Source organism: Poeciliopsis prolifica, unplaced genomic scaffold (assembly GCF_027474105.1).
Source record: "Poeciliopsis prolifica strain line A6 unplaced genomic scaffold, Auburn_PproV2 SCAFFOLD026, whole genome shotgun sequence".
Taxonomy (NCBI): Eukaryota; Metazoa; Chordata; class Actinopteri; order Cyprinodontiformes; family Poeciliidae; genus Poeciliopsis; species Poeciliopsis prolifica.
In genome coordinates, this window is record NW_026562401.1 from 7545914 (window position 1) to 7569049 (window position 23136).

The 23136-nt window shown below is 37.2% G+C and overlaps 1 protein-coding gene across 1 annotated transcript in view; it reads left to right on the forward strand.

Annotated features, from left to right (window-relative positions):
• Positions 1-23136, forward strand: part of tmem145 (transmembrane protein 145) — a 53548-nt gene that overhangs the window by 24901 nt on the left and 5511 nt on the right. The window contains exons 4-11 of the mRNA XM_055048109.1: positions 1361-1447; positions 2048-2149; positions 14074-14158; positions 14620-14691; positions 16387-16455; positions 16927-17007; positions 17319-17397; positions 19753-19846. Coding sequence (XP_054904084.1) covers positions 1361-1447; positions 2048-2149; positions 14074-14158; positions 14620-14691; positions 16387-16455; positions 16927-17007; positions 17319-17397; positions 19753-19846 — 669 coding nt within the window. The remainder of the gene's footprint in view (positions 1-1360; positions 1448-2047; positions 2150-14073; positions 14159-14619; positions 14692-16386; positions 16456-16926; positions 17008-17318; positions 17398-19752; positions 19847-23136) is intronic.

Consider the following 23136-nt stretch of genomic DNA (forward strand, 5'->3'; position numbering starts at 1 on the left):
TAGATATATCTCGTCACTTACAGAGATCACATCTCTTCTCAGCTCTGTGTCACACATTTGCAGGACCAAACATTTTTACACTCTACAGAGCAGTTTGCATCTAAAGATCTCAGACATGAACAAATCTGTCACTCAGAGATTGATATGTGCATAAAAAAGTGTGTTTTGGATTGAGTAAACAAATCCCAATAATAAAAAAGTATGTATTATCTATTTCTATATTAATAGGTTAATGCATTTCTGCTTAAAGGTTTGCATACAGTCCTTATCCACATTGCTGTCTTAGAAATACTTTGCCATTATTGATTTATTTAAACTATAATTTTTTCTTCGTGGTCTAAAAATGCACCATCCAACTTAATGATTTCTAATGAGAACTAAGACAGAACTAATTAAAAAAAAAAACTACAATTTGTAGCTGGCCAAATAGACAAGTCAAATACTGTCTGTGAAAGTTTTATGCTTAAACAAGATAAGGTTTGTGCTATGTGGACATGATGACAAGTGAAATGTTGGGAGATGTCAATTTGAAGCTTTTAGAACAAAGTAAACAGTACCCAGTGTCAGGTACAGTGTTTGACACATCAAGCTCAGGGTCTATTCCATTCCTAGTGGTACTGCTGGATTGTACAAATGGGTGGAATATAGCAAATGTAAGACTGCAGTTGAAACTTGCACACAATTAAGTGTTCTACCAGGAAAATGATCTAAAACACATTTCAAGATTGGTTTTGGAATCGATGAAGGACACTGAATGATGCATCTGAAATACCCTGACCTCAACCAATTGAAAATGTATGGACTATGTAAATAATGGCTCTCTTAAAAGCAGAGTGGTTAAATATCTGCTTAGCCAGGACAAAGCAGATATTTAACCGGGAACCTGGCAGATTTACCCCAGGAACTCGTTGATGGCTACAAGAATTGTGTGCAGTCTCTGCCACTTTTTAAGGAAATTTAACCAAATAGTATTGAGGGTATATGTATACATTACATGCATGTATCATTTTGAGTCATGCATATAAGTATATGTAACTTTTTGATTGGACTGTACTTGAATTATTACTCTTTAAATACAAACACCTCTATTTACCTACACATTGCAGTTCAGTGAAAAACAGTCTTCTCTCCGATAATAATAAAATATAACTTAATATGAAGAAAAAAAAATGCTGGATTCACATCTTCAAACAAAGATTCATCTGAATGTTACCTGAAAACATACTCACAAATGTAATAGCATTTCTACCTGTCAGGACAAAAAATCTGCTTACTCTCCGCATATGCCTAAATGTATTTATAGTCTCTTTGTTTTAGTAGCTTTAAATGTGTTTTGTTTTTTTGTGTGCACTGATAACAGAACTGCTATGAGAAGGAAGCAGTGCTGAGGCCTGAAAACAACCAGGTCATCAATCTCACTACCCGCTACACCTGGTCAGGATGTGCGGTAAGAACATACAAATACTCTACATCTGCATTAATACAGTGGAAATGAAATGTTTAAGAACAGAAAAAACACGGCTATTATCCAGGAGTCGTTCTCTGTTTTGTGCAGTAAGTTAACCTCTTACACTTCTCTTTTATTATGAGATAGTTAAACACATTTTCTATCTTATGTCACTTTAGAATGCAAAACAGCATTAAAATATGTAAAATAGAAAAACAATAAACTGAGATGAAGATGGAGAGGAGGTGAGAGTTAATGGTCCATAATGTGTTTTTATAACATTCCACTAATTTACATATTTCCGTTGTTGATCCCAAAAGATCTTTCTGCCTCACATTGTCTTTGTTTTGTCTGTTTTTCAACAACCTTGTTGTTTATTACATGAAGAGGTGTGACTGTCAGGGTGATTCGGTTAGTAGATCTTGTCGCAACATTTCAGGCTATATCAAGGTGTGAAATGTGCTTGTATCTCGACATCTCCGGCTGCTGTTCTAGTGTGACAAGTCGGCATGTCTCTGAGGTAAAAATGTGCTGCCTTGTTTGGAATAACAACGTCCTCTTTGCATCACCAGACGCTCTGCATTTCTTTACCCCTCTCAGGTGGAGGACGACACCAACGAGGAGGTTCTGAGCTGCGTGGGTGGTCGCAGTTTCCGCTCAGTGAGGGAGAGGTGGTGGTACATCGCTCTCAGCAAGTGTGGGGTAAGTAAGTGCCGGCCTCTAACCCCTATTGCAACAAGGTTGGGTTTACTGCCAGAAGGTAGATTCGGTGACGCACAGACTGGGAGGGCTTTTGTGGAAGAAGCCCATGCTTGTATTCACTAAATCACTCTGTTTTCTCATTCTGATCAGAAAAACTTCTGTCATTAAGCCTGTCATTATTTTATGGATACATAAATCTGACAGCAGATAACGTCATAGGAAAAAACATCTAGTTATATTTTTCAAACTGTCCAGTTTGATTTATATCCATCTGTTACTTGTTTTCTAGCTAAAGCTTGATATAAAGTTTTCTAGCTAAAGCTTGAAATATATGAACTGGACCCTTTAAATGGTTAATTTTGGGCAATTATATATTCAACTTATCCCAAAAAAGCCTTGTGAAACCTTGACTTTTATTTTTGTTCTATCTCCTTATAAATCTTAAATAGACTTGAGCTTAGTGCCAGTATATCTTTTTCCATTGAAGCAAACTGCACCAATCTACATTTTTAACAGTGAAGTTAATCTAAACTGACCAAAAGCAGCCCAGGAAGTGGTACCCCATGGCTTTTAGTGGCCATCTAAATTTCTAACTCTGACCGATGTATGCTTTTAGAAACTGGTGTTCTGTTCATGGGCAGCCATAACTCAATTAAATATGGCTTATAGTAACACATTTCAAGAATTTTATACTATTGACTGGGTACAAATCAATTAAATTCACAGGTTCATGCAGTTACAAAAGAACACATTGAAAACAGTGAATTAGCCTAATTTCACTATAAGTCTAGAACCTGAGCTACGTACATAAAACAGCAACATGAAGTGCAGAGAGCAGCATCATTTATTGATGATGCTATATGGTTAAACAGTGTTAGTCAGACAGAGTAAACTTTATAAGGAATAAAGTGAGATTAACCTATGTGGCTGTGCCATCTGATTTTATGCAAAAAGTTTTTCCGCTTTTAACTTTATTTCTACTTCATTTCTCATATTTTATGGACTGTGTGGTGAAGCATGTTAGGAAAAATAAATTTCACAAAAAAGATTGGAGGCAAAGTCACATTTCCACTAACATGCAGTTTCTGTAATGGCTGTGTCAAGTCAAATAGGTGTTATGTAAAGGCCTGTATTACAAAATGTACCCCACCAACTGAGGAAAATGTTTATTTTCTCAGATTGAGGAAATAGAGAAGGGGAAAGGAGAAAAATATTAAATGAAAAGATGTAAAAGTATAAGGATTCCTCCTTGATATGTAGGCAAAAACACAAACCAGAACCCAGTATTATCAGAAAGGGAGGACAACATGGCAGCACTCTCGTCTGGAAAGAAATGTGCCCTGATATGTATGCAGGAGAGAGAGGGGTTGTTATTACTTGGTTCAAACTAGGGCTGCAAAATATCAGAAAAATATAATGTTGAGATGCTGTGGGAAAATGCTTGATGGCAGTTACAATTAACCCACTTTTTTTTCCTTTTTTTTTTGTATACGTTGTACTTACTGCTCTAGATGAGCTTGACCATCTCAGCCACTAAAAACAAACATCAGGAATGAGAATCAGTGTGATATTTCTTTGTGCTTGGCCTCTAAGGAGTCAGAGCTTCTTGTAACATTTTAGTGTTTGATCAATAGTTCATTTGGCTTTCTGAAGGTTATTGTTTTTTGTAACGTTTGCTGAATTATTTTTTCAATTTCTCCCCAGTTCTCATACCTGACCATTGCAATACATTTTAGAGTTCCTGCATAAAATTGAGGAATATACTTAATATAAGAGCAGTACTAAATAAAAAAACAATCTCCACCAGAAGATTATGTAGCATTTCATTTTACCTTTATTTTACCAGGAATTCATCTGAGATTAAGTCTCTGTTTTTCAGGAAGACCTTGCTAAAAGGCACAAATTTGTAAACAGTATTTCAAGCAATACTTAAAAGGTATAGACAATTAAAACCCCATAAACTCACTCAAGTGTAAACAAAATAAATACTTAGGGGAAGTTTTTACTGAATTATTTTATGATTATGAACTCGTAAAATAATTAAAAAGGGATTTAAGAAATGAAGCCTTGGCATAAATTCAAACTGGAAGACTCTTTAGCCCCACCTGCATCATCCAATCGGTGCATCCCACTAATCACTGACCACCTATCATCGCTGAACCAAGACATGTCATGGCCAATCACCGACCAAGCCCTAGTTCATAAGGACATCCATCCAAGGCATCTTCCGCTTCACTGCTGCGCTCAACCCACCTCCACTGTCCTGCCTCTCCAGGCATCCTTCATTCGCCGACCTCCACCACCAGTATCGGGTACCGGGAGATGACCTTCCTATCAGCATCGGGAATGCTCATCCGAGCTCATCGCAATCACAGCTCGATATCCTTAGCCGGGGCTCGAGCGCCAAAGACTTAATTCAATAAACTTTTCTAATCGCTTTCTTTCTCTATCCCAGTCTCTCCAGATTGAATTATAATTTTACTATTTATTTTAAACTGTTTTAAAAACAGTTTAAAATTTGTGCATTTGAATAGATTGTTGAAGTTTTCTTGAGTTTAGCAAATCTTTCCAGCACTAAGGTGCAGTGTAAGAGAAACTCCTGACCTTATTTGGTCCACTTTGAAGAGAAACTGGGTGGGTATTGTGTCAACTCCTAACTGCAGACATGATTAGACAAAGCAAATATAGGGGTAACTTGCCCAAGACACCACAGTAAATGTTACATGTCAGTTTCTTTGTCTCCTTTGTTTTAGTGAAGGCCATGAAAAAAGGGCATGACGTTCACAGTGCTGAGTTCTGCAGGCGGCATTCATGGTAAAATGTAAAGCACTTTGAAATATTGTATCCAGACAGTGGAGAATTGAGAAAGCTGCTTTCATGAAGATAATGTCTCCATAGTCCAGCGCATTCAGAAAGTCGTTTGCGCAAGCTTTTTTCCTTACGTCTGGCTTCAGACAGGATTTGTGTCGATATTAAAAGCCAAGGTCAGCTTTGAGCTTTTTCAACAGATGTTCTGCATAAGGTGAAAAAGACTGTTTGTCATCAATCCGTATGCCCAAAAATCTTTTTTAAGCTTACACTTTTTTACACTTATTTTTTTTCTGTCTGATGTCCAAATGTATTTTGTGCATTAAATTTTGAGAAAGAGCTTTTGAGATAATCCTTGATCTTCTTCTGACTTATGAGCAACTTAGATTGTTGAGGAAAATATGAGGGTGATGGAAAACAGTCTGAAGCTCCACAAGAGCCTGATTAATTGAGGCTGCAATAGTGTAAAAGATAGCGTCGTCAGCATACAGAAGAAAGTTAACATTTTGTAGTCATTTATAAAAATGACAAATAGAATCAGAGCTAGAATGATCTCTCATTATAACATTTCTAACAAGTTCTGTCACCTCTAATATCTCGGAAACTATGCTCTTTGTAAGGTGTGTCATGTTCAATAAATTAAAATATTAATTCCAATGCATATCAAAAAGTTTTGTTTTAGTCAAATATTACCAGAAAAATCAGTCTGTATGTAATATTTTACTTTGGGAACTGAATTATGGAAATAAATGAACTTTTCAATAATATTCTTACTTAGTAAGTGGGTCTATACTGCTGAGAATGCTATTTAAGATAATTAATTGGTGTGTAAAGTGGGAAGTCATAAGACTTTAAATATAATAGCCAAAAATATTGTATAGTAATAATAATATTTACACTGATTTACATGTTTTCAAGATTACACAGCCTTATTGTGAAATGCAGATTTAATCTGCATTTTAAAAGACTCAAGCAATTAAAATTTACAATGAAACATAAAAACAAGGAATGTGTGTTCCACAGTAGGAGTATGGCTGCTGAAAGTAACAATATCAGTGGGGTTTAAAACAGATCTGAGGAATTAACAACAGCCTCAGGTTAGCACACCTCAGGATTGGAGTTGACGTACCAGACTTCTGCAGGCTCAAGAGAAATGAGAAGCTTGACAATCCATAGTTCTAAAGGTTAAGACCAAGATTTTAAAGTGAACCCTCAAAGTAACTGGTAGCCACAGTAGAGATACAGAGGATCAAGTGTCGCCTGTCTCAGATAGACAGATAGAAACTCCTCTTTCGTCAGTTGCGTGGAGTGATTCCATTGAAAAAGAAGAGATCTGAATTTCACAGACTACAGCTGACAGCTGAATCTACATATCCAATTTCTTGAAGAACAACTTGTTGAACAACCTTCTGAAATCTTGGAGACTTGGTCAAAACTGCTGATTTTAGCAAGATATTCTACAATGTCCTCTAGAAACAAAGTGTAAAAATGAGAAATGACTCAAGACTTTTGCTCAGTAGCAAAAAGGAACCCTTTCGTCTCCTAATACTGTATGTTACAACTGATTTTACAACAGATTGTTTATCTGTGTTACTTGACTCTCCTATAAAGTGCATCGCTTCCTGCAGCTGAGTCCAGAGAATCTTAATGTGCAACAGTGGCTAAACTGCTGAGCACAGCCCCTGATGACTCCTCTGTGGACTATTGATTAGCTTCTGGAAGAACTGTGGATCTTTGTTTTGTTTTTGTTTTTTAGTTGAGCTAATGTTGTGCAGGGAAAAGACAAAATGGTAGTAAAAGTGTTTGCTGATGTACGTCTGTGCCTTGGGTTCTAGTTTTTCTGGAAATTATTAGCTCAGGTGATGATACTGAAGTGATGATGCATTCTTCGTTGTCCACAAAGCTGTCAGTGAAAGATGGAGTAGGTTTGTGTTTTTATGCTGTTGTTGTTGGGTTCTGTCTGTTTATGTCTTGCGGTCTTATGAAGTTAAAAGTGACATTTCTGCCCATATAACAGCTTGTCTTCTATTGTCTTATTGTTGCACTGGCGTCATGCGCTGGATTACTTGTGTAATAGACTGTGAGGACTCATGCCCTTGAATTACTTTTTTGGAAGGTTGTTTTTGAACATGCTGGCAGAGAAGGGGAACGATTAGAATGGATGCTTCCTACAGAGTGCGGTTTAGTGTCATTCCAGTGTCTGCTGAAAGACACGCTGCCTAATGCTGCTGGATTTGAGTATAAAAGCTCATCTCGGCTCCCATGGACATATGCACGCTGCGTCCCGTGGCCAATTTCCACCCCTCATCTCGCGCCGTTTGCCTTCTCGCTTCCGTTCGGCCTTCACACGTCTTCATCTTCTCTCCTGCTGTCACTCACAATCTTTGGCAATGTCCCGCTCCCTTTCATCTCTCCGCCACCAAGATGTGACACACTCCACACTATTTCATGTCTGTTTACCTCGGCTTCTCTTTTTTTCGCTTCCTATCAGCATGTGCCTAATTGTGTTTTTCCTCTCGATGTCTCTTTCTTACCCGTCTCATTTCTTTACCTATTGCCCATGCGATGCTTTTTTCTCAAAACAATTTTTTTTTTTTTACTTTTAAGTTTTATTTTATTGTTATCTAGCTCTACTTTCATGTGCTTTCCATCGTAGAGTAATGGATTTTAATCCATATCAACCGACCGAGAAGGACATGAAAAGCAGAGAAGGTCGGTTTGCCCTCAGTTTTCTTACTTACATGAAACTGTAACTTGAGGCTGATCGTCTGCAAACATTTTCAGTGCTTTCCACTTGATTCCATGTAGGACAAACATGGTAAAATGATGGATGGCTTCTTAATAGAATACTAAATCCATGGAAAATAATTACAATATATAATTGATATTTTTGGTTTTACTTTGATAACAAAAGTTTTGGATTTGAATTGTAATATGACAAATAGCTTCATTCTTCATTCTTTTTCTTCCTTTCGTTAAAAGCATCCAATGAATTTTTTTTTTAATAAATGCATTTTCTGACACTTTTTTTTAAATCAAACTTTAAATGATTTATTGATCAGGGAAAATACATAACCCTGGTAGAATAAAACTTCTGAAAGCATCAATTATATTTTTTTCTCTTTAAACTTGCAAATCTTTTCTGCTATGGTACAGTTAAAATAAATAAGGACCCTTTTGTGTGAAACAATTTTAAATAATTAATTGTTGGCAGCAAAAATCAATTAGACCAATTTTATTTGCCTCTCAGATGTTTCAAAATGCCCGGCCTTCTGGTCTTTCAAACAAAAATCCAGTAAAAACCTTTGAAGTCCTTCTATTGCCATCAGCTGATCTACATTATTCTAGGCAACCAAAAAGAGGACATGAAACCAGAACAGCTGCTAATTCTTTCATATTTAGGAAAAAATATGTCCATAATTTCGCAGCTGCCAACTTGGCTAATTCACTCGTCTTTATAGAAGAGAGATTGTCATAAAAAGCCACCACAGCTGCTGCAGCACAATTGCAGGCTATATCTCACACAGAGACTTCCAACTCTGTCATACAGGAGTGGATCGTTCCTCTGTGCCAGATGGGGAGCCAGTTTGGTCTTGAAACGCTTCGTTCAGTAGTGTAATAAATAAGAAATAATAACAGGAGTAGCTGACACCATTACAAGCTTTCTGGGAGATTTATTCAAGCATTCAGGAAATGAAGACAGTTCTTGATTTGTTGACTGTGTTGCTTCATATGAGTACTGAAAGAAGAGCTTTAACTCTGGATTCTGAAACAAAAAACAGATATTTTTATGATTAAATATTCATGTGGCAAAAAAAAGATGAACAATAAATCTGCAGGTAGTTTTTAATGGCTTGTCTGTCATATTTTAAAAATAAGTCACCAAAATGTAGTACTAATTTAGAGTGAAAGAGAGTCTTGATGGAATGGTTGCTTGCTATGTAATGCATTAACAATAATACATTTCTATTCTCTGATGTCTTATTAAAAAAAGTTAAAATGTAAGAAGAACATTGTGGAAAAATGTAGCGGTTTTTACACATCAACTTTTATGACCTCAGGGTACTTTACTGTCATAAACCACCCCATGCCTAGTCCCAAATTTTCTGTTAAATATAAAGTTCAATTTCTACAGCATGTAACTTTGCCATGGTTGTCTTACACAGTTCTCTTTTTCTCAGAGGATTTTCCTCTGTTTATCTGAACTTGTTGTTGAAGCCCTTCAGGGGCCTTCACAAAGCTCTAACCCCAGACAGCTTCAGGAGGAGTGAGAGTACCGACAACAGTGAGGCAGGCATTATCACCTGCACCAGTTTCTGCCCTCACCTAATCCTTTCCTGGCAGGGAAAGGAGCAGTTTCCTGCAGCCAGGTGCTCAAATCCTGTGGAAAACCTTTTGTTTATACGAATGCCTGGTAGAGAGAATGAAATATTGCTGAACTTGTTTCAGTTGCACCTATATAGCCTATATATATATATATATATATATATATATATATATATATATATATATATATATATATATATATATATATATATATATATATATATATATATATATATATATATATATATATATATATATATATATATATATATATTCATTCATTTTCTGTCTTTATGTCATCATGATATCAAAAGTTGCACATAAACACATTTGAAGTCTTGAGTAGATAGAAAGAATTTTGATATTTGAATAATATGTTGGAATAATATGTTGGCAAATATTGGCTAAGGTATATTTGAAACAAATAGCTGGAATTCCTTTAACTTTTTAATTGGCAATCCTTCTGTAAATTCTTGTCATAGATGCAAATACAATGACGTATAGCTGCTTGAAGTTAGTCTATTTTAAAATGTGATGTCGCCCTTGTTTCATATGGGAATAACACTTTAACAAAGCCAAGCTCTGTTTAGCTGTCAAGTGTTCGCTGATGTGCAAACTTCGCTGCTCAGGGCTGTAATGTTCCAAAGCAACAATATCAAAAGATTCTCAAAACTCCTTTTTAAGTGCACTTATCATGCAACCCAGGAGGTGAAGCCCTGCAGATTTATATGTGACAAGTCTTCTGCAGCTGATATCAGTACAGTCAATTAGGTGTCTTTTTATTCCTGAAGCCAACCATCGGCTTCAAAAACATCCTGTGGCTCTGTCCACCCCACAGAGTGGGCTCCCTTGGAGAAATGTCACCTCTTTCCACATCATTCCATCCAGCATACTTCCAACTTCTGGTTGCATTTACTCACCCTCTCTCTCCACTTTTATTTTAAACTTTCTCCACATCTATCACTTTCTTTATCTCTGTCTCCTTGCTCTTTATGTCTGTATTGATTTTGTGGCAGCGTGCGCTCCATGCTTCTTGCCCTTTTTGATAGAGGGAGTGAAATGGAGTCTCAGTCTGCCAAATGAAATCAAAGTCTTTTTTTTTCTTCTCCTCCCTCCCTCTGTTCCTTCACTCCATTGCAACAAGCGCGAACTCCATCAGCTTTGAACTTGCGTGTGTGAAATGAGCTCTCTTTGCTCTGATTGTCATCCCATCTCTGTGCCCTTTCTCTTGTTCTTTGCTCCCCATCGCTCTTTTATCTCTATCACCTTCCAGTTTTAATTCAGTCTGGTGTTATTTCTTTTTGTTACTGTCAAAAATAACTCTATTCCAGCAGCATTTTACTTTGACTAATGTCTTATATTCTCCTCTATTTTTTTCTATTTTGTGCATGTTTAGAAATATTTTTTTTTGCTTTTATATCATTATATTTCAGTGTAGAAATATGACACTGGCACATAAGTCTAACAGTGAACTTTAAAAATAATAATTTTTACAATAAAAACAAGAAACGGTTGCTAAAAGGAAGCCGGTCTCATCCGTTTCTTCTCATCTGGGTCATGTTCACTCTGACAACATCCTACAATCCATTTTGTTCTTTGTGTACTAACTTCTTTCTCCTCCTTGGAGATCTCATGGTGTTTCTAGACATACTATGAGATTTCCTGACTACATAACTCAGCAGATAAATCAACAACCTTATCCTCCTTAAGGGAGATCTGCAGGGTTTTTTTCTTGCCTTCATGTACGAGGAAATATTGGACGACTTCTGTTCTCTTAAAGTATGGTGACCAACAATGTTTTATTTATTTATTTTTTATTTTTTTTTAGTACCAGTCTCAAAATAAACTATAACCATGTTCTGCAACAGAAAACAGTCACTAAATTTGGAAGAAATATATACATCTTTATTTTTTTCCCCTTACACACTAATCTGATATGGATGACATTGGAAAATTCCAGCAACAAAAGTTTATTTTTCTATTACAAATAAGCAGCTTATTGACCAACAGGAGTTTTTTGTGGATGCAAAAGCTTTGGTGTGAGGATTCTTTTTAAAGGTTTGAGGTATGAGCAAAAAGAGTTTACAATATTTAATCATTCAACATTTATAAAAAAAAAAACTCGATATCTTATTTCCAAATCAGATTACTGATGCAAAGGAATAAGATGTCTTGCAGTGTCCTGGTGGTCATCAGGGTTGTGTTTATTGTATTTTTTATGATTGGATTTACTGCCTTTCCACTGGGAGGGAATCTATGCTTTCAAAGTGTTTTTTTTCTTTAGAGAGCTGCAGTTTTTGATCTGCAGAGATATTTATTTGAATACTGTGTAAACATACTCCAGTATAAGGTTTTGATGATAACCTTTGAAAAAAAACACATACCCTAAAAACTGTTTCAGGGTATGGTGGTATTAAAGAACATCTATTATATTTCAAAGTCAGACAACCTAAAACTTTAAAAGTATAAAATCTAAGTAAGTCACAATCAATCTTTTCATTGTTTTTGAAAACAAAGTTGTAGTTATGAAACACTTTTTGGGAAACAGCCATCAAAACAGGAAGACTAGACTATATACAGTAACGATGATGGCGTTCCATCTGTAACACCAATAACTGGAAATCTTGCACAATAATGACAAACAGATTGTTTTCTTGGGGAAAACAATCTGTACTTAACACTTAATTCTGTTAAATAGTTCAATAAATATTTGGGCACTTATTGGCAACAAGTGGCCAAATATTTATAAGTGTGAAAAGAGTACTTTTGCTCCAAAAGTACTTTTTGCAGAAAATGTGGCTGAAATGGATGTGGCTGAGAACAAAATTTCCATAAATATAAACTTGAACGAAGAGTGAACAGCGAGACTGCGGTATGCATTTCTGCAAGCATAAAGTTTATCAATATTGTGCAGCTCTTGTTGAAATCAAAGGAATATCCACCCATTCATTACACTGCATTCATCTTAAATTGGATTGTGAATGTAACAGGTTTCACTGGAAACCCAGTGAACTTTCTTCCTGGAGACACTATCCAGCCCACACTGGTGCAACCCCAAAGGATGCACTTGTCAGAAGGCAAATAAAAATTCTAACGTGAGTTGTGGTCTACCTGTTGTCTCTTCAGAGTAGTGAGGTGAAGACTTCAGCAACACTTGAAATACTCGGGAACTAACTTTCAATGTTTCACTGTGTGGGCTACATCTGGGTCATTCCTTCTTACAATGGGACAGACTTTCAAAACCTCCAAGGATGGGTTTATACTGTGACAATATTATTTTTAAGACAAAATCTTTCGTTGCAGAAAAAAATATATACAATCGTCTATTGTTGCTTGGTGTGACAGATGCAGTGACCACATCTAAAGCACTTTCTGAAACAAGGATGACCCGTAAATATCAAGCAGCGTCACAAATGTCCTGGAAATACTGTGCTGTGACGGCTGCTTTGACTGATGTCACTGATTCTCATCCACAAGTGCTGCTTCTTCATCCTTTCCTTTTTTCCCCCCTTATCCAACTGCAATAAAAAGCTTATCAACACCTGTAACTTCTTGCCATGGACTAGACCATTGTCTGTAGCATCTTCTTTCTTGTATTTCTTCAGCAACTCAGTCATGCAGTCTGGCATGATCAGCTGAACAGTGCAAAAGGAGTTGCTGTCTTATTCAGCTTGCATGGTGTGACTAGTTCAGATCCTGTGTGAGTTTGATATTTGCGTAGTTTGTGCAGGGCTTTAAGGATGATGTCTGATGAGGTCTCAGAATTTGATCTAGCGGAGCAGCAGTTCTACTTCAAGTCTTCAATCTGTCTCCTCCTTCTCACCATCACTCATGAATGACACACCACGATACTTCAGATCTTCAGATGGGTGGAGACTTTCTGCAGGCCTGTAGGGATCTATTCACCCTTTTCCAATAGACCTTTTTCACGCTTCCGTGTTTGAAAGCGGATGTGGGGTTGGACAACTTCCGGTGGCTATAGCGTTAGCATTAAAAGGCTAGGAAAATGGCTCAGTCTCGGCGCAGTTGTTTTTGTTCAGTCTCTGGTTGTTCATGTGGGGCAAGAAAACAGCCTTATCTGTCATATCATGCGTTCCCGACGGACCCGGACCAACGGAGGCAGTGGATCCAGGCGACACGAAGAGATGAAGGTCCGGACTTTTGCATAAAGACGGGGAGCACTTCCGTATGTAGCCGCCACTTCACACCGGAGGATTTTGTTAGCGGATTCACCACCAGCCGCCTTAAAAGTGGAGCTGTTCCTTCCCTGTTTGCCTGGAATAACTTCACTGCACCGGCAATGAGAGAGTCTGCTTTCGAGAGGGCTAAGGACTGGACTTGAGTAAAAGGAAACCATGCTATTTAATGTACCAGTCATTAGATTTTAATTGACAAGTGAGTAACCATATACAAATCATAGTGATGCCTGTGCTTTTGATTTTATTAGTTGAACACTTTTTTGAGTAAGTTCATTTTTTAAAGGTTTTTTTAGCTTGTCTGATTCAGCACATTGAGGTCTTTAGTGTTTAACAGCGAAGCAGTTTTTTTTCCTACAATATTTGTAATAAATGTTGATATTCGGTATTATAGTGAGAGAGCTAAGTGCTCTCAGACTGCTAAAATATAAATCTAAAAGTCATTACCTGGTGCTGCCTGCATAACCTGCAGAACTGACTGCTAAAGCACAAAGCATTAATCATATTTTGTACAATGATCATTTGGCCTGTAACGCTGCAAGAGAATATATATTTCTAATAAAACCTCTTCTCTTTCTCGCTTCTCTGTCTCAGGGCGATGGCTTGCAGCTGGAGTACGAGATGAAGCTGACCAATGGCCAGTCTTTCTGGACGCAGCATTTTTCTGCAGATGAGTTCGGTGAGAATGATTAGACAGAATGAAAGGGATTATGGAATGGATCGCCAATGGCACAAGCTAACACCACTTAGCACGGCCAATAAAGCACACTGTTCTGAACAAATTGCAGTAATGAAGGGATGGTTGAATGAGTTAATGATGATGGATGAACTGAGAGGGACGGATGAAGAGAATAGGATGCCCATGTATCTTCTAAATGAATTATTCCTACATCCCCATTGCCTTTGTCCACTCACACTCTATTTTCTCACAAACTTACCCAGTATCTTTATTCATTTACTCGATTTCTTCTTTTTCTTGTTTTTTTCTGTTCGCTCTATGTTTTTATGTTTACATTTTGTGAATATTTCCTTAACTCTTTTACGTACTTCTCTCCTGCTTATTTGTTAGCTTTTAAATTATTTTACTCCAATCATAAACTTCTTCATACATCTGCTAACTCGTCCAACTTTTGTTCTCAGGAATTTTGGAGACAGACATCACATTCCTGGTCATCTTCACGTTAGTGTTCCTCCTCTCTTGCTACTTTGCATGTAAGTACTACCTTTTCTACTTAGTATAATCACTCTCTCCCCTTTAGGGCAACTTACTTTGACTCCTGAAGCTCTCTGTAATCATTAAATGGACTTTGCCTTGGCTCTATTTAAAAAAAAAAAAAACCCTGCATGTTTTCTTGATGGGAAAGAAGTAGATTCCTGTGTTCCTTCTGAAAAGAAAAGGTCAAGCTAGGCAGTTTCTTCTCGAAGGATTCAGCATTTATCACGATGGAGTGCATGTCTTTTTTCTTTTATTTACTGAATTTATTGCTCTATATATTTCTTTACCTTTTAATAAATTACTCTGAAATCTAAAAAAAATATAAGTCAAACCACAAAGTAGTGGGTCTTTGTAAATATGCCAGACTGTAGCCGTCTTTTCCGTCTGCTTCTACCTAAGACATTTGATGTTAAGAGAGAATACACAATATATGGCGCTAGCGTAGGCATACAGCAAAGATCCACAAAAAGAGTGCAAAAACAAATAATTAATGTAAAACAAACATAACTGACAAATAGTCGGAGTTACTCTATTGAACATAAATGAATCTCAATGCCTATTTCATTTATTAAACTTGATTGTAAGGCTTCTGCCTAAAGATCTTTTGCATATGTTCACTGCATCAAGACGAATTTAGTAAATATCCACTGGGCATACAACACCTGGCTAAAGAAGCTTAGTCCTTTAACCATGTGTAGATATTAGATATGTTGTACATTAGATATTAACAAAGGATATTTATTCTATATGTGTATGAAGAGAATTAGAGATTTCTACTCACAATTGGCTAAATGACATATAGTGACTATTGAATTTTTTGCAGCATCATTATCTGCTAAAATTATATAGAACAAATCTGTGCTATAATTCTGTGTGTCTATCAATATTTGGGGTCACTCTCCTCTACAATTGTTACTTTGCAGGTCAGAAGCCTTAAAGTTGGTAAAGTCCTGATCTAGAGAAATTTACAAAGAAAAATGGTCCAAGATCACAATCCCTGTATGCGCCATCCTTGGAAAATTTAGATCACCAAGTTGTATTCTTTTGCCAAAAAAATGTACAAAATATTATCAGAAGGGATACTGATAGATGTTTGAATGGTGGCTTTTATGAAATTGTCACTGTGAGATTATGGACTCTAGCCCCTACATGGGTGTCAATAAATGTGCAGGGTTTTGCAAATGTAATAAAATAGCTTAAGAAATAGGTCCAAAGGGCATATGGTGATAATGTCAGTAGGAGGTTTTATTTTTAGATGACATTCTTCCTTAAGGCACTTGACAGATTGAGTCGAGGAGCATAGAGCAGCTATGTGCTGTTGTTTGCAATCCTCCTTCGCCTGATACATTTCCCCTGCTAGCCACCGCATTGTTTTGGTAGTAAAATAGGCTGCTTAAATATGCATTAAGAATATTTCCTCTCAGATTAGGTAGCGGAAACCGAGATGAGATGTATCAGGGCTCATCTGGAGATGGGCATCACAAGATGGATGCATATTAATCATTGCTCTCCCTATTTATCAGGCCTGTTCCCTTGTTCATCTCCTGTTTTCTCCCTCTCTCCGCACCTCCCTCACTCTCCTTGGCCATCTGTTAGCATATCTCAATCCTTTTTTGTTTTGTCGCCCTGACGCGCATACATATACTCACACCTCTACCACCTTATTTCTGTTTTTCTTTTTCTCCCTCCAGACAATCTGAAGGGGAGACAGCTTCTTCACACAACCTACAAAATGTTTATGACGGCAGCAGGTGTGGAGGGTAAGATCTCCTGTCCTAAACAGGCACACACCTCCATCATCAAGATGCACACATGTGCACGCTCCGGGGATAACAATGAGCCTCATTCACTGTTGTAGTATCTCGTATCTTAATCCGCACTTGAAGAGCAGATATCTTCACACTGATTACACTTCACACTGCAAGCAGATGTGGAGGACTACATTGTTCATTGAAGCTTGTTACTGATGAACCCCGATGCTTTCTTCATGCTATCCTCTCCACTTTCTTTCAACTCCCTATCACTGTCTTATTTCTCTCATTTTCTTGTCCCCAAAACCGTTCTCTTCTCTCCTGCTCCTCCCAACTCTCCTTTTTTATTCCCTTCTCTCTGCTTTAATCCCACGTCTCCTTTGCCTTCCTCTCCCTTTCTTCACCGCCTGCTAACCTACCCCTCCTGTGTCTTATATTCCTCATTTTTCTTTCCACCCTCCATCTTTTTCCACATGGCAGTGCTCAGCCTAATGTTCCATTGTGTCTACTGGGGCCTCTATGCCAGGGATGGAGTTGGCAACGGCAGCCTGAAGATACTCGGTGAGTTTCTCCCTCTGGATCGGTCACTGGCTGAATGACTGACACAGAGTCCGGCTGGAAGATCAGTCACTGTCAGAGCAGAGCGGTTGAGTGGACCATGATGGATGCATGTATGTTTGAAGGGACCTTGTAGATGGTTGGATGGGTATAGGCAGGATAATATACGACTTAATGTGACCGTGTGTGTGTGTGTCTGCAATATGTGTATCATGACCTGATTTTATTGTTCCCCTCTGATGTCACAGATTCGAAAACTACAACCTAATTACCTCCTCTGTCTTCTCTCTCTCCACCTCTGTGTCTGTCTCAAGGGAAATTACTGTTCTCCGTCAGTTTCTTGGTGTTCCTTCTGATGCTCATACTGTTGGGTAAAGGTTTCACCGTCACCAGGTGGGAGAAAGGGAACATTGTCCTTTTTCTACACTTTTAGGTCTGAACACATTAGGGGTGTAACATTGCATCCAGCTCATGAAATCAGTCTGTAGATGATATTGACTCCAATGGAAAACTAGACCTTTGGTGATAGTTCTGAGAAAACTGAAAATCTCAGCTTCTTAATATTTTTTTATAATTAGAAGAATCTGAGTGTCCAAAATTTGGCTATATGAACAAAAAGTGTCAGAGGCTCTGTGGAGCTTGTATACTGAAGTGCTGTTGGCAGGGACAGTAAGACCTCTTACTCTGCAGACCTTGTCAACACAACATAAGGACTTAATAGCTACTTCAAAAATGATTGGACTGAAATTTTCCATCGTACCTTTCCTACAATTCATGTTCCATTGATAAAATTAGAAAATCCTTGAATGATCCAAGTTTCCTCCCATTAAATGGAGGAGGGAGTTGAACTGCACTCTTCCTTCTCCAGCTGTTGCTGCACAATGTTCGTCAGCTGGCTGAAAAAAAAAGCTAATTTGGCCGTTGTGAAGTATTTCTGATGAACAAAAACCACAGACATTCATGGTGTGAAAACTTCAGCAGCTCAACTTTTGACTCCTGCTAATGCTGTTTTGAAAGAAAAATACCAAGTTACAAACAGAACATACATTAAATGGCCAATGTTTTTGCTCAAGCCTATTTCATATTAAAACAGAGAAATGTAAGTTGTTTTTGTTATTTTAGAAATATGGCGGCCTTTTCCCCATAGCTGTTTGTCATTCCAGGCTACGACTAGTCACTAACATATGTCCTGGATAGATGATAGTAGCTTATAGTTACTTTGCAAGATGAATACAGGTTGAAAGCAGATATAGCTTCAAGACCCCACGGTCATTTTAATAAGAAACATTGTTGTATTTTAATAATGTAAGATATCACTGTGCAAGCAGATGTTACACCACTAGTGTATGCATGCATTTAGTCTTTTCTTCTGCATGTCTTTTCCATTTTGTGTCTCTTCCAGCTCTCACTCATTGTCACAGCCACTAACCCTGTATCACAACATGATAATGCCATGTGTCAGTCAAGTTATGTGTTGTGAAGCTAAACTCATAGTGTGACTGCATAACAGTTTTGTCCTCAGGATAGAAAATATTAGCGCTGAAATGTTGGGCAGTTGAATTGTTTTCAAGTAATTTGAGTCAAATTATTTCCATTGGCACACAGTGGCACAGTTGGTAGCATTGTTGAATGTTCTCCCTGTGCATGCGTGGGTTCTCTCTGGGTACTCTGGCTTCCTCCCACAGTCCAAAAACATGACTAAGTGAATTGGTTTCTCTAAATTTTCCCTAGGTCTGAGTGTGTGTGTGCAGGTTGTTTGTCTTGTCTGTTTTTGTGTTGCCCTGCGGCAGACTCGCGACCTGTCCAGGGTGAACCCCGCCTCTCGCCCGGAATGCAGCTGGAAATAGGCACCAGCGACTCCCGACCCCATTAGGGATAAGGGTGAACAGGAAATGGATGGATGGATATTTCCAGTGGTGATTTGTTTTTTTCCCCTCCTCGTCTGGCGAGGATTAGTGGACATTTTCTTGTGACTTACAGCTCGACTGCACAATAGATTATTTATGAGTGCCTTTTCTCACTGGAACATCAGCATTTATCCATCTTACACCTGACTGGAAAAGTGCCTTTCTGGCTCAGCTGTCACTGGTGCTGCCAGTTTTCTAAATTCATTTTTTCAAATTCCAATTTTCAGGATGGAAAGGCATAGAGCGACGGCTCCTGTTCTCATTAGTTTGTGATGCAATGTTATGTTGGGTAAAATGGCTGTTTGTTTTGACCACTGTTCAAATTTTGTGGATTTTTCTTTCTTTGCTATCTTTCTCTGAGAAAATTCAGACAGAGCAAACCACAAGCTTACTGAGTTTTCTAGACATTTTTGGGCACCAGGTCTTGACTTTCGTTTAGTTACATCTTGGATGTGGTTAACTAATTGCTTCAAACATAAACTCTTTTATTTTTCAGATTTATTAATTTCATGTGTTATAGATCTCGCTGAGGAATTTAGATGTTATTAGACTGTGAAACTAGCATTTGCTGCTTATTTCAAAAATATAAATATGAATTCCACATTTTGCTCTATTAATGTGCTACCTTCAACTCATAAACAGAGATCGACCATGTTCAGTTTCTATTCATGCATTAAGCTAGCTGCTACAGCATCACCAATCAGATGCATGATGCGTGTGTGCACCTGCATCTGTCCCTTTCATCTGTGCTTCTCTTAGTGCGTCTGAGTGTGTTTGAGTTTCATCTTCTTTCAAATGTTTGTCTGACCTCTGACCTTCCTGGTTTGTTCCTGTGTGGCAGGGCGAGGATTAGCCACAGTGGCTCTGTTAAGCTGAGCATCTACATGACAGTCTACACAATCACCTATGTTATCCTGTTCATCTATGAAGCAGAGGTACAGTACACATTGCACTGTCTACACACACATGCAGTTCTATAGTTAACAGCAAGGCCATTAGTTTATTCTTACTCAGATAAATCAGTGGTTAAACTTTAGTTGCTCTGTTCATCGCTGCTGGTCTGAACTTTTAGCATCTTTAACTGCAGGAATAGAATACTATCTTCAAAAACACAGCCACAAAGACTCATAACAACTTTTAGTTTTATGCATTGAAATAAAAATTAAGCACATTAATAATTGAACATGTTCCTGCATAACTGGGGCGATTGTTTCTGGTTTCTGTTCCAATGTGGCAAAAACAAGGAAGCCGCCAGAGTGAATCAGAAATGCTAATCTCCAAAAACATAAAAATTTCAAAGCTGCAAGGGAGGCACCAGAGAATAGCCCCCAGAACGCCTGCTTGCTACAGTTCCGAGGTTTCACAGACAAAATTTAATTAAATTCACTTCATTAATTTAACTCCAAATGAAAGCAAAGGTCATGTCAGGCTATTTTATAGAGTAGAATACATATGTTAATTAAAGTTACGTTAAATATAATGTCATTCCTCACACAATGCTTAAAGCAACTGTATCTTATCTAAAGATGTTCAGAATAACTGATTTCAGTCGATGAATTGCTTAAAGAAACAGGATTAAACTGGGCCAAGAAAAAGGCTTAGAAGAATATTACTGCAGGAAAAAAAAAAACAACTCAAAACTAATGTTTCAGATGAACCACAATTTTTCAGATTTATTCTTCTATTGATGCAGAAAACTCCTGGACATGGTATCAGAAATGAAACACTTAAGTTTCTTTATGTTCATTAAGAAGAAACCTCAAAGGAAAAAAGGTGTTTATATGGTAAAATAATATAAAAAGGGTTTAAAGCTGCTGTGTGCCTGCTTTGTTTATTGGTACTGCAAATACAGAATAGCAAGACAGTAAAAATAGTAATAAAAACAAATTACACAATAAGAAATTCTTGCTGTTATAGATGGTCATAAAGAACTGTTTGCACATTCAAAAACATTCAAGTAGAAAATTGTAGGGAGATAGATAGATAGATAGATAGATAGATATAGATAGATAGATAGATAGATAGATAGATAGATAGATAGATAGATAGATAGATAGATAGATAGATAGATAGATAGATAGATAGATAGATAGATAGATAGATAGATAGATAGATAGATAGATAGATAGATAGATAGATAGATAGATAGATAGATATATAGATAGATAGATAGATAGATAGATAGATAGATAGATAGATAGATAGATAGATAGATAGATAGACAGAGAGGGAGAGACAGAGAGAGGTGGGTAGGTAGGTTGTAGCACACAGATTTTTTTTTGTTGTCTATTTATCCCAATGTGCTCAAAATGTGTTGAAGGAGCACATCAGCAAAATTTACACAGACATGGTACATGTAGTTGGTTTTAATGTTTCACGAAGTGTGCCTCATTTCTAAGTATTTAGGTCCCCATAAAACTCATTTTTAGATACAGCAACAAACATGGCAAGATGAGAAATTATGTGGCATCAACTGCAGTCTGACAGCTACTAATTAGTTACTTCTGCTTATTACACTGTTAAACAGATAATGGACAGTGAACAATAAATCTGTTAGCCAGATAAGGAGTAAGGATGCAGAGATTTTGAACCAATTAAATAGTCATCAACAAATAAAAAAACAAAACAAAAAAAAACCCAGCAGGACTGATTTGTTAATTGGCTCTTAGTTTGTTCACAGACTTAATTAGGATGATAATCATGGTGTTTGTGGACCTGCTAAACATCTTATGGTGGTGGCATTGAGCTTGTTGACATTTAGATCTGCGTCTCTTCAATCTCACTCTGTTGCAAGGAGTTGAACTCTGGCTTTTTCACACTTCACATAGTTTTTTTTTTTTTGTGAATTAATAATGCGTAATTCCAAGTTCACACAACGGAGAAACTCTATACTGTTTAGTGAGAGGAACCTTTCAAAAATTAATTCGTGAAGTTAATTTTTTACCAGTTGTTCAATGGTCAGTACTTTATGGTTTGTAACAGTCAGACATAGTATATAGACAGTTAGATTCAGTCAACAGATGCTAACTATTCAACAGAAGAGTTCAAAAAGCACAGTCCCACCACTGGCTTTCCCAATATATGTGAATCAGTCAAATAAATCCTAAATATATGGATGTGTGGGATTTATATTTGTTCCTCTTCTCCACAAAGTATCACTGAAACTGACTCCTGGACATGGTTTCTCAGTTTAGTATTTATTGAGAGGTTTACGTAAGTATGTGAAAATACTTGTTGATGAACCCTCAGTTGGAACAGATTGTAAATTTCTATTCTATTCTATTCTGTTCTATTCTATTGAATTCTGCCTGTGTGTTTGTCCTTTCTAACAAACACAGGCAGAAACTGGTGCATTTAGTGTGAGTTTCCTCTCCACAGAAGGTTCTGCAAAACATGTCCACATATGTTAAAGCTCTATTTAGCTTTTTTGCAATAATCTCATAAATATTCATGAAAGAATGTGCCCTGCAGATGAGCGTGGGCTGTAATGGCTTTTTCTGTCAGAAACTCATTACATTGACATTTTACTAATTATACAAATGCATCAACTTGACCGCAAAACATATAAAAAATTAGTTTGGATCAGGATTTAAAATTCTTAGAAGAATAAGCATGCTTCCTAAGTAAAGAATATAAAATTTTTTATTAAAAGTTAACTTTTTATGCACTTTATATTTTATAATATTTGCTTTCAGTGGTAAATACCAGATTAGTGATCTTTATATATTTCTTTGAAAGTTGGATTTTTCTAATCAGGGAAACTTTAATCTTTGTAACCCCCCCTGTTTTTTTTTTATCTTCTTTAAAGGGGATAACACATTTAACCAGCACATGATCTTATGAATTAATAATTCACAGAGGAGCGTAAAGTAGTACATATATCTTTGCTCAGAGAGAAGGCTTCTGCACAGTCAGATGTAACCCTGCCCCATTTAGAAACGGTGGATTACAGCCTTTGAATTCAGGGTGATAATGACCCCAGAGGAGAAAAAGGCTGCAGAAGTATATGTGCTATTTCTGATATTGAAGCATGCAACCGTCTCTTCCAATATGTGGTTCTGAAGTGGTATGATTTATCAGCCGCCTGCCCTTTTGCACAGGCCCTGCTATTTAAGAGCTTCAAACTCTGGGGAACTCGGTCTAAAATAAGCAAAACTAGGTTGGAGGAGGAACGGAACTGAAGACTTGAAATTTGGACCAGATACTGTGACTGCAGTTTGAAGTC